We start from the raw sequence: 16,074 nt of genomic DNA, 5'->3' as shown, positions 1-16,074 counted from the left end.
TTAAAATGAGGAAAAACACCCTGCACAAAATCTGTGCCAATAATTTGACATCACTTGCACACCTGGTGGATAGAAATGTCAGCGGTTACTCAGAAATTTTCTTATTTTAATTTTTCAAGCAAAATGTATTTCTCTTTATGATGATATGTTCTTGTTCTGTATACATCCCGCAGCTTTTTCCTGTCTTCTCTGGCTTTACACATCTGCCAGTTGGAAAGCGCCCTCCCCAGCCCTGACTCAAATGGTGGCTCACTCTCTCCACTCCTCTCTTCTCTTTTTTCCCCTCTCAAGCTGTCTCACTCTCTCCCTCCGCCTCTCCTCTTACTCTCTCTCCTCACTCTCTCAGTTTCTCTCTTCACTTGATCACTTTGGTCCCTTGCTCCTCTCCCTCTCCCTTACTCCTACACAGCTCTGTCACACACTTATTCCGGCTCTCCCTGGGCACCATCTCCACTATCGGGGATCCTCATTGTATCTGCGTTTTGCCAGGTGGACGCACTCCCCGCAGTCACCATTTCCACCCCGGAGAGTTCCACGCTGGCAGCGCAGCCCCTTCCCAGGCTGAGCATCGGGCGGAAGACCCTGGTGGCAGCTGCTGTGGGGGTCATGCTGGTCCTGGTTCTGGTCGTCCTCATCCCTGTGTTGGTCAGCTCTGTTGGCACAGGTGGTATAGATGACAGCACGAGCCACTACGAGATGCTGGGCACCTGCCGCATGGTTTGTGACCCATTTCCCAGCACGGGCACCACGGGCCAAGGTGTGCACACAGGCACAGATACAGCACCTACAGTCTTACAGGTGGAAAACGAGGACGATCTGAGTGATCACAGCATCGGTCCACCGCTGCCCACGTACAGTGCTCACGGCCCGCAAGGGAAACCAGGACGTCCCGGCAAGCCTGGACCCCCGGGTCCACCCGGAGAGCCAGGACCACCAGGACCTAAAGGACCACCCGGAGATGCTGTGGACATTGTACGGACAGGGATCCTAGGTTTAGGGGGTAAAGGGGCAGTTAGTACAACTACATACAATACCACTCCTCGGGTGGCATTTTATGCAGGACTACGAAACCCTCAAGAAGGTTATGATATACTGCGCTTTGATGACGTGGTGACTAACATTGGTGGTAACTATGAAGGCGCGACGGGCAAATTCACCTGTAAGATCCCTGGCACCTACTTTTTCATCTACAATGTGCTGATGAGGGGAGGAGACGGCACTAGCATGTGGGCTGACCTGATCAAAAATGGCCTGGTGGGTATGCCTTTGAATTTATCACCTTGTGTTTAAAGCCCCAATTAATAATTTAAAAATGTGTAAAGGTAAAATTTGTAAAAGAAAAGTATTATTACTGGGATGAACCCACATCAAAATACTCAAGGAAGAGTGTTACCAGTATGCTGGCAGACTAAATTGAGTAGTCGAGCATTCATGTGTATAGTGATTTGGCTCTGATTTAGTCTGGTGTTACAGTCCAGTATAATGACAACACATAGTGGCATGTTGCCAGATTGTGTATCTGTGATTATTACACATGCAATGATGTACAAGCTGAAGTGAGTGGAAGGAGGACAGCACTATCTCCACTCTGCACACTTCAAAACACAGCCCGGGGTAGTGGCTAGTTCAAAGCTGGTGCCCTTTGAAATACAACAAACTTCGTGGATGCAATGATGTGCTGGTAAACGTTATCAGACAGCCTGTCAGGCGAATGCGTTTCAGTATCCAGTGATGATATTTGCTATATTCATGGCTAATTTTGTAATGTCTTTAAGGCCCCTGGGTGATGACACCTTGCACATCTGAACCTTAAAACTTTACTGCCAACACCACATCCAGACTGCAGCAGGCTGCACTTAAGGTGGATGCAATAACACAAGCACATCTACATCACAACATACTTCACCACAACAGCGCATCAATTTTAGTTTCGATTCTTTAAAAGAAGTGTAGATTCAGATTTGTTTCCATACTTTTGATGCAGGACATCAAATACACTTTCAGATGAATACAAGCTACACCACAATAAAAACCTTTTGTGGCTATAATGGTTTGTATTATAACCAGAAAATGTGTTTTTTTTCACAAGGAAAAAAAGAACCTGAGACAACAAAACCACACCTGATGAACATACTGTAACCACAGTTTCAGTGCAAACAGATGCAAATAGATATTACTGATATCTACTCCTTCATATTTGCTTTCTTAAGTGGTGATTGGAAAAGAGACAGAAATTTAACATTTAACACATTTTATATACTCAGATAAACCATAACCTGCTTATGTACATGAATTCTATAAATGTCTATGCTTATGGCTGCACCACACTCACCACACAGCCAGTCAAAGTCTGTATGTGGTGTACTCTGTTTCAAGAGAACAACAGAAATCATATAAACATGGATTTGATTAAAGCAGCTATAAAACAACCTAAACTGCGGAACCAATAGTATTTATTAATGTGAACCAGTTTGAAGACAGAGAAGCTATTCCTACCATCAACGACACTAAAATATGATTGCTCATTGAGCTGGGGCTCAATAGGACATTTGGTATATCACTGTGGAATTAAAAACGAAAAGTCAATGACAGAAATGAACAATTAACCAATTATTTAGTACTACCTGCTACTTATTAGGCAAAAAGGAGGCACTTTCTTTTATCCATTATATTTAACATGAGATATGGTAATAAACTGCTGTAAAGTAAAATGCCAGTCAGTTGTAGACACCGTGCTGCTGCTACAGTGTAGCAGAGGGTGGAAGCCAAGAGAATTTATGCTGCATTGCTCACATGTATCAGAAATCCATCATCATGCTGTCATGCTGTCGCTCAACATTTTTCAGAGCCCCACAGCCACAAGACATACAACTCTGGTTCCAAAAAAAGCATAAAAACATTTATCCTTGTTTGACCTTTGATATCAGAAACAGGTTTTTAAAAAGTTGGAGCAGGGGCGTGTTTATCAGTCTGTGAAGGTTCTCAGTCGTCCAGGTCATCGTAGTTTAAGGAGCTTGGAAAGAAAAGCGTCTGGACTTCTTTAAGTTTCCTTGAAGATGTTTCACTTCTTATCAGAGAAGCGTCTTCAGTTCTAAGAGTAATTGGTGGAGAGTCCCAGATTTTAAGCCCTATGGGAGTGTCCCCAAGAGGGTCATGGACCCCCTATTTATCCTCTACCTCAGGGGTCTCCAACTCCAGGCCTCGAGGGCCGGTGGCTAAATTACCTCCTGAACATGTCTTGTAGTTCTTCAGAGGCTGGTAATGAAGTGTGTTGACCCAGGGTGATTCCTAAAACCTGCAGGACACCGGCCCAAGAAGCCTGGAGTTGGAGAAACCTACTCTACCTAATCACACAAGCCAAGGTGTGAAAACGGGTGTGGGTCACAATCAGCCAAGGTTTTGGGTGAACCCATTTTGAAACCTAGCCCCACCTTATCATGTGATTTACTGAAGTCAAAAGCCCCAGGATGTGAGTGGGTGTTAAGGTGTCTGGAAAGGGATCTCAAAACTGGATTATAGATGGCAGACAGATCTGTTGAAAGATGGTCATTCACAGTGGACATACTTGAATGACTCCTCTTTCAAACTATCTGTCTTCTCTTTCCAAAATGTGAACATTGGCATCCTTAAAAGAGTGACTGTTGTCCTTTAGATGTATCTAAAGCACCTTTTTCCGGGTTTGAAAGCTAAGTGAAAGAAGGCATTTATGTCCACTGTGAATGACTATTACTGTAAAAATACTTTAAAAATGCAATATCACCAGTTTCATGTTCTTATGGCTTTAACGGCATTTAACTGGACTTTCTACCACAATCTGGTTGAAGCAAGAATTACACTTGTTTAGCTCATCTGGTGAAGTTAGAGCGTAACAGCCAATCTGGCAACCCAGCTCATTACACATTAGCTAAAGCTTAGGAGGGATCTGTCCTTGAGGGGCTAAGTGTACAAGCAGTTTCTTTTTCTTTTTTTTTAAACCACAGACATGCAATGAGATTTGGGTGTGTTGCTCAATATCGCAGTAATTACCTCTCTTCACCCAGTGACACTTATGTTCGGGAAAACATGACATTTTCAGTGCACCACTCAGAAAAAGGTGGATGTAAGAGAAGAACGCGAGACAAAGGGATAGTACGCACTGCCATCCTTCCTCAGAGGCAGGCTGACTCAACCCTGACCCTCTCAGCTGAGTCATAAGAGAAGAACAAGATATTCACCACAGGGATAAAGCTTACACAAGTCAGTCTCAAAAAAACCCCTCTTCTATTAAAAAAAAGTCCACATATAAATATAAACATAATCAGAGCAGAAACATGCCAGGCTATAAAACAGGAAGTCATTTGATATTTAAAAAATAAAAGCATTTTTTTCAATACCTTCATCGACTTTAGTCATGTCATCTTAAGGGATTTTATTAGTTATAACTTATGACATTCAATTAAAATTACTAAAACATTCTTAAGCATTTATATTTCTTCACTTCCTCTTTCCTCGGTTCTGTGCGTGTGTGTGTGTCATATTCCAGGTCAGGGCCAGCGCCATTGCCCAGGACCAGGACCAGAGTTATGACTATGCCAGCAACAGTGTCATACTTCATCTGGATGCAGGTGATGAAGTTTTCATAAAGCTGGATGGGGGAAAGGCTCATGGGGGCAACAGCAACAAGTACAGCACCTTCTCAGGGTTTATTCTCTATGCCGACTGAAGACTGGACGGGACGAGGGGTGAAAGGTCACAGCCAGCAGACGATCACTTTCTGATGTGGAGTAAGGTTAATGTTGCCCACAGCCACTGATCCACAGCTAGATATTTAAGATCAGCATTAATACGGTAATAATAGCTGTGGATTTGTGGCTATCGGTTAACTGTCATGCCCACATGCCATTGTATACAGGGTGCCTATGCTGCTATTCTGATGGACACGAGCAACGTAACGGTGTCAGTCACTGCCACGTGTCATATTGAGATACGGTAACAACTCTGACAGTGCAGAAGCTTTGCCATCATTTTTGAGCTGTCATTTAAAATTTAAGTCTGAAAATCCCACAGTCGTGGTGACTACAGTGTTTGTAAATGTGCTGTTTGGATTTATGTTGCGATTTTGTTTCTTTCTCATGCTCTTTGTATTATACAGTGTTGTGCACCAGTGACTGACGAATCATATGTTGTCACAAGAAATGATAATTTGTCATAAACTGGATGCCACAATGAGATTTTGATGCTTGAAAGGCCGCCAGTGTCACAAAATGTATCGTGTCACATATCATATCAGCTCATCATATTTAATGTTAGTGTATAAAATGTAAATTTGATATTGAATCTTAATGTCTGAACACAGGAAGAGCAGTTTCAGCACTGCACACACTGTATTTCCTATTGTGTGTCCTTAAAAACAGCTAAACTGCTAATAGGTAGTTGTACAATTTTACCACGTAGCGGTTAAAGTGTTAATTCATGCATGCAACGACTGCTAAAATGTTAAAAATAGTGATTTTAAACAAAGTTTAAATAGCTACATGTAGGAAGCATTTACCGCTGTTGCTTTTCATTTTAATGTCCATGGTTTTTCATTAAAAGTTCAATTTCTTTTGCATTTTCTCACATATTATGTGGTTAATATCACTCAGCTCATCTACTTTTTGATAAGCCGTTCTGATCTCTCCCTTTTCGGCGAAACCAGCCTTGATTCTTCCAAATGTTACACACGAGAGAGCCACGCAAGCGCAGCGAGAGGCAATCAACGCAAAGACGATCACTGTGGGGGAAAGTAGGGGGAATCACAGCTGTGTTAAATGCCAAATGAAGCAGGAGATGATTGTGTTTCACAATCAAAGGAGGGATGCGTTTCTTCCTCTAATGGGTGTGGAGACGCTGAGATATGGCGGGAAAGAAAAAACAGACAGGGGGACGGGTGTTAGAACGTATCATGACAAAGCTTAGATCAGCGTCGCGAAGTAATCCAGGGCAAATTAGCCTCTGCTGTGACACAAGTGTCAGGGACAAGAAAATAGCTTGGAGGCCCAAACTGTAAAAACCAATACCCTGTTTTCTTTTTGCCTTCTTTTCTGAAGAGCCACTTTGATATTACAAAAGTTGCCTTTGACACGGGCAACAAAACTGCCTCTAGGTTAAGAAGTTTCGAATTTAAGCAAAAGTTGATATAATTGTAAAAACCCTTAAATAGCACAGAAAGAAGAATTAAATATCAAAATCAGAGTCTCTTCCACCCATCATATATGGTTGCTCGAAGGAGCTCTACTTAGGAGGAGCTAATGAATGCCTAGCGAGCCAGTGGGTGCCGTGTTTCTCGGTTCCTACTCAGGCAGCACCATTTAGCCTAAACCAAAAGGTTATACCTGAGACTATCACCCACTGTGATCATACGGTAAGGCTGTGATAGGCTTCTTTGCCTCCAGAATATCCTCTCTGATTGGTATGATAGCATGGTTTTGATTAAAATGATAGAAAGAAGCCTGATTGCTACACTGAGTTGTGTTTTCCTAAGCCAGGAAGCTCTCTGGGCTTAACTTAAATGTGTCTTAAGACGGGAAAATTCCTCCAGACACAATTAGGACTGAAGGTCCATACATAAGCAGAGGTCACCCAAGCCATGGGGCAGTTGAGCACTAGCTCAGGCTGTTTTCTTCTTGCAGGGTGCATGAGCACGCAGTCAAATTAGAGACTTCATGTCACAATGTCAAAGACAAACGCCCCCGGTCTGCGAGAAACAGCTTTCACTGCTAAAACCATCAGAGCTGAGCGCTGCTTTAGAGTCGGCAACATCTGTACTTTCCTGACGTCCTCGGGGGAAAAGGACTAACTCACAGAAACCATTTTTACATAGAAACGCTTAAGAGAGCACAAACATGGCATTGAACTGAAGGTTCAGCAGCATTTGTTGCTTCAACATGAGCAAAGAGAGCAAAAGGGGGGGAAATGCACCTGAGAACGCTGGCAGGCAGTTTGTTTCTGCTCACTCTTTCTGCTTTTGTTCCCAGAACGTAAGTGAAGGTATCACGTTGGCAAATACGACAAAGTGTTGCGTCATACTGAATGGATATAAATGAATGTCTTGTTTGGCTAGACTCCCATGCTCTTTTAAGTCATTTATTGAGGTCACAGTCTCTCGCTGGCAACCAGAATCATCTGGAAACCTCTGCAGCGTCTTCATCTTACAAATGAATGATCTTCTTTCTAGCTTCTGCGATTTTCCAAGAACCACAGATGTGCTCTTCAAGGGGTTTTTAATGGTGGTTTTACCTGAACAAGACACCGACATGTAAGAGGAGAATAGAACAAGGACACTCTGGGGGCCGGTGTTGTAATTCTGTAAATCTGGACTATACACACAGTTTAAATCTTAGACTCACATTTCATCTCACGCTCTCCCGAACTTTCAGCAGGTCCGAGGTTTGAAAAATAAGCACTGCGCTGAGAAGTGCTTTAAGCTGCTTTTTGTTGACGCAAGCCTCGCCTCTTGGACTAGGCTGTGGGGATATTTTGAGAGTCTTTTATTTTTTTTTACTGTGGCTGTTTAATCGCTTAGAAGTAGAAGGATTTTAAAGATTAAGTTTCTGCTACAGACTTGTTTTAATTTGGGTAATCTTTAGCCTATGCAAACGTAACTGTAGGAAACGTTTGATTCATTTACTCAGCCCGACCTATCAGTAAACTGACATGGCTTCAACGTGACATTTGCAGGGGCCAGTTGGTGAGGCATATCAGGCTGCTGCAGTGTGCGTGTGCATGTTTCTGGGATCATTTGTGTGTGTGTGTGTATCCTTGCATGTGTTTTGAAGTCTCCGTGAGACAGGACAATGCTAGGCTTGGAGAAAACCGCCTCCTCTGAAATGTTTGAAGTGACATTAATGAGCCCTTGGTGTTGTTATCTTGAACATCCTCACTTATCTCACTGGGGGACAACCAAATTTAAATGTTGAGCTAAATTGCCTTTTATTCTCCTGTGCACTTCCTCCCACACCAATGTGCCCACACTGACGTGTTGTGCGAGTTGCACACAAAAAAATTCTTAGGTATTTGTATTATTTGGGTTTAACAAAGTAGTTTTCAAAATCTACACTTCACCGAACAAGGTGCAAATAATAAGGGTTCTCAAAAGAGAAAAAGACCATAATACGGGCAGTTATCTTACTTTTGCAGTATCTATACAAGTACAGAAGAAGTACGCTTTCTAAAAATGTGTTACTTTTCATTTCCTTTCAGCTCAAAAAGCATTTTTCCTCAGAAAGCTTCATTATAAACTATTCACAGGGCACCACCGACCATAAACAAGGTTGTTTTTCGCTCTTTTTTTTCTTGTGCATTTGCAGTGTGCTGCTCAATGTGAAAGCAAGCCTGGACGATAGAAAGCTCTCTTGGCTTTGGCACCAGGAGGGTGGGTGCTATCGTTGTGTCCAAAATCCAGTTCTATTTTTGCTTGCAGAATGTTTTCAAGCTTTCAGTAACAACCCGATGGTTATCCGGTAAAAACTCTTTCTGTGTAAACCCTCGAGTTTAGCACCACACAGGCCAGACACCGGTGGCAATTAAGACGTGTCACTAGGTAAGTAAACAGCGTGGGTTGTGCCACATGTCCATCCAGGTAACAGCTATGGAGACACGCCATTAAAAACCAAAAATGTCAGCCTCCTGGTGCAGAAGAAGGAAATGTCATGGCCTCATCAATGTCAAGTGTCAGCTTTACAGTCATGTGGGTTAGAAGTTCAATAAAATTCGCGTGATCTGGCACTTTTTGCCTTAAAACAAAGAGAACGCATCACAGGCCTAAAAAGAAAATGAGTATTATATTGCTCGATCAGCCTTGAAGTAACCTGACTGTATGTGGAGAGCAGCTGTCACTGAGAAGGGTGGCATGAGATGGTGCGAGTTGACAACAACAAAAGTGACATATTTCACAAACAGCGAAAAAACAGCAGTGTATAATCAGTACAAAACTTTACAAGATATAATTCTGGGAAAGATTAAAATCTGCCTGCAGCGGGGCCAAAAATGGGTGTCACTTTGATCCTGTCTCGCTGTCTGTCAATAAGCACTGACACTGAACAGAGTCTCGCCAGCTGCTCTGCCATCCTCTCCAGATGTGTGATCTCAAGGGTCACCACAAGCTTGTACATATCACACTGGATACTAAAAATAAACAGGAAAGGCTACTTGTACACTAGCTGCACTCCTCGCTTTGGGCTACAAGAAATACAGCAAAGTTCTTGCACATCTTTGGAATATAGCAATAAGAGTTTGCAAACATGCCAGAATCATTGCTTCTTTATGCAGCTGCCTGCATGCTTATGGAGAAATAACATGACAACTCAGTAAAGAGAATGTCCTCAAAGACAAAAAAAAAAAGACAAAAGGCACGATTACAAGAAAGCAGATGACGGTGATTGAGCTTTGTGAGACCTTTAATTTTGCTTTTGTTGTGAAAAGAACAATGTCCTCATCAGTTCCTGCTACTCTTCCATCACTTTTCTCAGGTTTGTGGTAGAAACTGTCTGAGAGCAAACATGCAAACTCTCCCTCAGCAGTGTTTATGACATGCAAACAACTGAAAAAATAAAATAACTAATATAAATTGTAATGAAAAAATATGCAATACAGGCTCAAAATGAGGAAAGAACACTTATTTTTGAACTGCATGGACACAGACGTTGCATAGATTTCTATGTATGGAATAGCCTGTATATAAAAGATGGACTTGGCTTTCATGTCTGAATAGTGAAACCACTTTTGAAGTGTCTTAACCCTCTGGGGTCGACGAACGCGCCGGCACGTCAAAATCACATGACCAATTTAAGACGACACAGCTACAAGATGCAGCGACACAGAGTCTCCATTTCAACCTGGGTCGAAAGTACGGAAAACTATATACCAGTTTTTGAATTGTGTCGATGGGCCACGTAAAACCAGAGTTATGATAAAAAATACACGCGGTGTTTTTTTCTGAACAAAACAGCGGTGTTTACAGCGGGAAGAACGGTAAAAACGGCGTTTTCTACGGACAGGCTAACAAACACTCTCCGCTTGCAAGTGAAAAAAAACCAAAAAAAAAACCACCCCTTCCCTATTGGTGTTAAAGTTTACCATGTCAGCCAATCAAAAATGGCAACATGTGGCACTTGGTTGTTTAGGGAGACGGGGAAGTTTTTAGGAGTGACACCGGTGATGGAAAACGGGCGAGCGAAAGAAAGAGAGAGAGAGAGAGTTTTCATATGTGAGACATTAGTGACGTTTAGTGTGTTTGGAGGCTGTAGTTAGTGTGTTGTGTAGTTATTGTTTTGTTTTGTGTGTCAGTTATACTGCTGAATGTCACAGTTGCTCCAAAAAAGCCATCAAAGGCAGATTCCAGTGTTTTCCCACATGGAAAACAGGATTGATCCACCTCCTGCTGTCAGACCTACAGGGTTTAGGCCTGTGCTGTTCTCCTCTCTTATACTGAACACAAACTATTTTTTTGGACTGGCACAAATAATTTGTGTGCCTTCTTATTTGATGCAGCACACCTGATAGTTCTGTAAATAGATTTAAATGGTTATATAAGAAACACCTGAGGCCTTGGCTGCATTTTTAGGTAAATAGTACCATATAACTTTGTTGTTTGCAAAATTAGTGCAAAATCTTTGGAGATGTACCATTTCTATTTGCATTTCAAGTTATGAAAATGATTCATTAAACATGTTTGTGGGTTTTACAATATAAATTTTTTCTACTCAGATTTTGAATTTTTTGTCTGAATTTAGATCAATTGTTCTAATATAGCTTGCCAAAATGAAAAAATAACTCAAATTTCAGATATTTGAGGTCGTGCTGAAAATAATGATACCAAAAAAGGCAAGATAAACAGTTTTTAAAGGTTAAATATAGAGGTAAAATCAAACATAGTCAAAAACGGCCAATTATACCCTGGATCCCAGAGGGATAAAGAACAGATGTATGGAAGTCTTTCAGAAAATAACCCTTCAGTTCACTTCATCTAAAACATAAGATTTTCCTAATAAGATGGTTTCAAAGTTTCTTACTAAACACAGCATAATGTTCACTTTGCATATTATGGCCTCCATTAGTGTGCAGAACGACAGCAAATGAGGGTTTGCTTCACAGTGAATCCCCATTATTAACACACAAGCACGTGACACCTATAACTCTACTCTACTGCAGACTTGAGTCTTTAATAGAGGGTTGAGGGTTGCAGTCTGCCTGAGACTCTTTCCTTCATGTCTTTCCACTGTCCCATCTAACAAATATAATAAACACAAATACATTTTTAAAAAAAGAAGCTGTAGCGGTAAAATGATCTGCTTGAGGCTTCAGAATTTGGACTCTGAAAACCAGTGGGTGGTTTTGGCAACGGCCACAACATCTTTTCCATATCCAGTGCTGAAAAAGTGGAGACGCTGTGTAAAATTTGTTACATAATTGTAAATTTAAATAAAAACAGGATGCAATGTTTTGCAAATGTCATATACTCATATTTTATTCACAATAGAACATATTGAACGTATATGAAAATAAATGTACCGTTTAGAGTAAAATATGAGTTCCTTTTGAATTTAATGCCAGCAACACAACTCAAAGAAAGATGGGAAACGGCAACAAAGGGCTGGAAAAATGAGTCTTCCTCACAAGAAGCAGCTAGAGGGACACTTTGCAACTAATTAAGTCAACTGGCAACAGGTCAGTAACATGACTGGGTGTAAAAAAAGAAAACTGAAGAAATGGGGACATCTTTTTGAATAGTTAAAATTCATAGTTTTTTCTCAGAATTAAGAATTTCACAAACACAGATGTGAATATAAAATAGCTTTTCAGAATCACAATATGGCTAGAATTAATAATAACAATGTGCAATGTTACTTAACCTATAAGAAAGTGGTAAGCGGGATAAAAAAGCATAACGCAGGATGGAGGACGGACAGAGAGTGCATGCACAGAATCATCATGTTGCATTATAGTAGATTTGTATATATGGATGAAACGTCGTGCCAGTAATTCGTCGCGAGGACGTGACAACATGCAAAGCTTCCCCCGCTTTCTTCCCCATCGTCATGCTTGATGTGGGGACTGTCCGCTGTGTCAGTGACTCAATACCAACGGCCTTGTTCCCTCATGGCCCTGACTGAGCCAGGCTAACGCGCAGGGACAGGTTGAGTCATGTGGCTGGAGACGCTCCGCTGGCGTGTTGCCTGTCTCTTCACCTCACCGCAATCTCGTGGATGCAGCCTGACAACAGGCTGCGTAAGCGCTGCGAGTGGGCCTTTCCTCAATATGACACTAGATGCCAGAGTTCAAGAACGCTGCAGCCGTTACGGTTTCTCAGGCCAGTTCTTCCTACCCGTTGGTGTCGAACTACATCTGCGGCTTTTGCAGTTAAGCAAGAGTGGAAGCAGCACTGGCTTTGTGGGTTTCCCAGATTCACTTTTTTGTCACGCTGCATTTTATCATCATCAAATCATCAGTTGATTCTTGGTATAGTTTTAAAAGCAAAATATATTTATGATGTTGGATGTCATGTTCCAAGGATATTTATTGCTGTTTTTGGTTTCTCCTGCTTTCAGTGTTACCCCATCTCTCTCTCTCTGTGTTAGTTATTTGCCTCCTGTTTTTCTTTGTGCATTTGTTTTCTCATGTCTCACTTTGGTTTTACTTCCAGGTTTTGTTCTGTTCCCTCCTTTGTGAAAATCTGACTTGATTAGTTTTATCTGCGACTGATTGCTTCCACACCTTCTTCTCACCTGACCACCAATCACCCCTTTGTATGTGCACATAATCCTTTTGCTTCTGCAGTTTTATTTCTTTTGAGATTTTGTTTATTTAGCCTGCCTGAGTAGTCTGCTTTTAGCATTATTTTCCCAGAAGTCAAATCACAGAGAGCTTGAAAGAAACTACAATATTTTTCCCTTGATTCATAACACCGCTAACAACAGTTTCCTTCTGCCTGGCAGCTCCGTATTCAACATCTTCTGTCCAGTATAGCTGCTACCTCTCCTCCGCACATGTCAACATCATCTCAGCCTTGCCTCTTTAACTTTGTCTCCAAACTGATCATCCCGAGCCGTCCCTTTGATACGTATTTTTTATCTTCTCCATCCTTCACGCCTCCTGTTTATATTAGTACCATTGCCTCCAAACCAAACATCATAGCAGGTCTTACTACCGTCTTGTAAAGCTTCTCTTTCACTCCTGCTGCTGCCATCCTTCTATCACAAATCACCCCTGACACTCGTCTCCACCCACTCCACCCTGCGCTCTCTTGCAGGCTCTCTGTTGCTTTGGATGATTGACTTCAGGTACTTACACTCATCCACCTTCACTACCTCATCTCTCGCAGCTTCACTGCTACACCCGTCTCTCTCTCATTCACGCGCGTATTTTGTCTTGCTTCTAAAAATATAGATGAGCATATAACAGCTTCATAACAATGACTGCCAAGGATGTTACTGAACCTGTTCTTCTGAAACCTGTCAGGTATTTAGTCCAAGAAATTCATTTAGTTTTTAAATTGCTTTCAGCTTTCAGTCCCAGTTTGGTGGGGGAAGCAAACTGCTTGGTTGGGTTTAGGAAAAGATAATAGTTGGGGTTAAAATAAACCTTCTCAACAGCATTAAACATGTCCTAGATAGCCTGTCTGGTAGAAAACACTCAAGCATCTTTATTAGGCTTTTTTCAAAAATTAGTTTAGACATTCAATTAACCAGAGTTTTAGTCGAGTTTGGTGCAAAGCTGTTTCTCTTGTTTGCCTTTGCCCGAGCTGTTCTGCCTCCCCTTGCGGCAATATGCGAGGAGAATGATGAAAAACCACTCAGACAGGAGATTTCAAAATGTCGACACACTATGGTGCCATGGGCCAACTCTCTGAACACGATGGTGAGATTTAAAAGTCTTTACCCCCTGCCATTAGAAAATTATTTGCTCTGCTCCTGGAAAGGACCCACAACGCACAATAAAGCAGCAGGAAGTGCCTGGATCCATGCACTTTTACAAAGTGAATCAAAGCAACTTAAGACTTTTGCCCCGTAGCTTGACACTTTCAGAATTAAACCCAATTTATATTCACGCCACCCTTTTCCGCCTGGAGCATTCACACTCGCTGGTACAGATATAGTCTTCCCTCCACGCTCTACATCTGGCCTCTGTGTCGGAGAAAGGGACTGAGAAAAGACACACTTGGAAATCTCTGGTGAACAGCTGGCTGCCCAGTAAAGCATGTTACCCCCAACTGGATCATGACGAAGCCAAGTTTTTAAAAAATAAAGCATCCTAAAATAGACGTCGCTTCTTTGTCATGGTTCTGACTAATAGAGAACCTCAGCCTGACTAGGACACGGTCATTGTGTTTTATGCGGACGATCGTATGAACAAAATGCAGGTGTGAGCGTGTGCATTGTGTACTTTGCACATCCGAATGTGTGGCCATGCAGCCTTTATTTCGCTGCCCCCGCGTGCTGCAGCCTGAGTCACTTTGCATTAATTCTGCAATGGCTTGACGAAAACAAAAAGCAGACCAGTACAGGCTTTGGATGGAGCCAAGTGAGCCATGCAGGCTTGTGGGAACTTATTGCCAGGATGATGTCACCACACCTGCCTGTGGGCCTGAATTATGTGAACAGCAGCAAGGACATCACGGCTGTCCAAATAAGGTCATTATTTCTTCTCCTGAAGACCTGTCATCAACACGTTTCCTGTGGGATTTCTTTTACATGAGGAATGCCAATGTCAAAGTGTCCGGCCAAAAAAATGTGATTAAACGATGATCAATTTAAGTACAGTCAATGGGATTTATATTCATTACTACAGAGGCTTGGGCAGCAAGGATTAGTCACCCAGTTTTGTACAATCATATAAATTTTGATTGGTTAAAAAAAGAAATTCTTGTTTCTGGTATCACATATCTGATTTAACGTTTTGATTTGATACACATGTTGATGGTCTTCGCCACACACACACACATATTTAATTCTTTATGTGTGTGTGGAAAAACCCAGCTCATGAGGAAGTTTTCAAGGATCTCCCTGATTCTGTCATAATGATGTCATCAGAGTTATCCCCCTGTCAGGCTTACGGGAAGTGTAGGGACATTTTTGATGTCACAGCCGTTTGCTTTTACCTTATGCTATGTCACGCCACTCTGGAGCGCCTATTCTCTTGTGTTACTTGGGCCTAATTGCTAATGAGGTGTGAATAAAGGCATGCCTGAGGCTGATTTTAAGGAGACAACACCTTTTGCCTTTATGCTCTTTTGAATACCAACATTTTAGCTTTGCTTAGTGAATAATTTAAAATAAAAACCACTTTTGAACCTAAATATTTCACAAACTACTGATCTACTGAGATTTCGCCACACAGAAGTAAGAGGAAAATGGTTGGACTGGAGAAGGACTACAGAAACATAACAATATCAGGTTCCACTCCTGTCAGCTAAGAACAAAAAAATGAGGCTACAGTTTGCACAGACTTGCTAAAATTGGACAATAGAGGATTGGAAAAATATTGTCAGTCAGAATTTGGTGTGAACATAAAAACAATAATCCATCCTGCCCTGTATAAGTACTTCAGGCTGCTGCAGGCAATGTTATACTGTGAACAGCATTTCTTGGCACACTTTGGGCCTCTTGAAGCCAACTGAGCATTGTTCCAGTGCCTCAGCCTAATTATTGCTGCTGACCATTTCACCAGTTTATGACCACAGGGTACCCACCATTGAATTGAACTGAATCTGCTGCTATCAGGATAGCGAGTCAAGTCACAAAACTTCAAACTGTTTTTTTATTCACTGTACTCAAGTGGTCTCCACAGTCTCCAGAGCTGTGATGTGGTGGAACAGTAGATTCACATCACAGATGTACAGCTGACAAACCTGCAGCAACTGTCTGATGCCATCATGGACCAAACTTTCTGAAGAATGCGTCCAGCAGCTTGTTGAATCTATGCTACAAAGAATTAAGGCAGTTCTGAAAGCAAGAGGGGGTCAAATCTAGTATTAGCAAGCGTACCTAACAAAATGACCAGTGAGTGTCTATTATTGGGGCCTAATTTAAAACATAATGAAGCAATGAAAACACAGTG

General features: G+C 41.8%; 1 protein-coding gene across 1 annotated transcript; it reads left to right on the top strand.

Moving 5' to 3' along the window:
• Positions 1 to 394: 394 nt before the first annotated feature.
• LOC102795083 (C1q-related factor-like) lies at positions 395 to 5,554 on the top strand. Its single transcript, XM_006791144.2, has 2 exons — positions 395 to 1,254; positions 4,523 to 5,554. Exons 1-2 carry the CDS (start codon positions 607 to 609, stop codon positions 4,700 to 4,702), a joined length of 828 nt encoding a protein of 275 aa, XP_006791207.1. The 5' UTR covers positions 395 to 606; the 3' UTR covers positions 4,703 to 5,554.
• Positions 5,555 to 16,074: the final 10,520 nt, after the last annotated feature.

This window comes from Neolamprologus brichardi, chromosome 8 (assembly GCF_056152115.1).
Source record: "Neolamprologus brichardi isolate AB-2024 chromosome 8, ASM5615211v1, whole genome shotgun sequence".
In the NCBI taxonomy this organism is placed as follows: Eukaryota; Metazoa; Chordata; class Actinopteri; order Cichliformes; family Cichlidae; genus Neolamprologus; species Neolamprologus brichardi.
This window is presented reverse-complemented; position numbering and strand designations above follow the sequence as displayed.

Bases quoted from the DNA above. Each gene is read 5' to 3' on its own strand.
- LOC102795083 (XM_006791144.2), top strand. From the start codon at position 607: ATGCTGGTCCTGGTTCTGGTCGTCCTCATCCCTGTGTTGGTCAGCTCT. The intron at 1,255-4,522 runs GTGGGTATGCCT...GTCATATTCCAG, and splicing joins ACCTGATCAAAAATGGCCTG to GTCAGGGCCAGCGCCATTGC.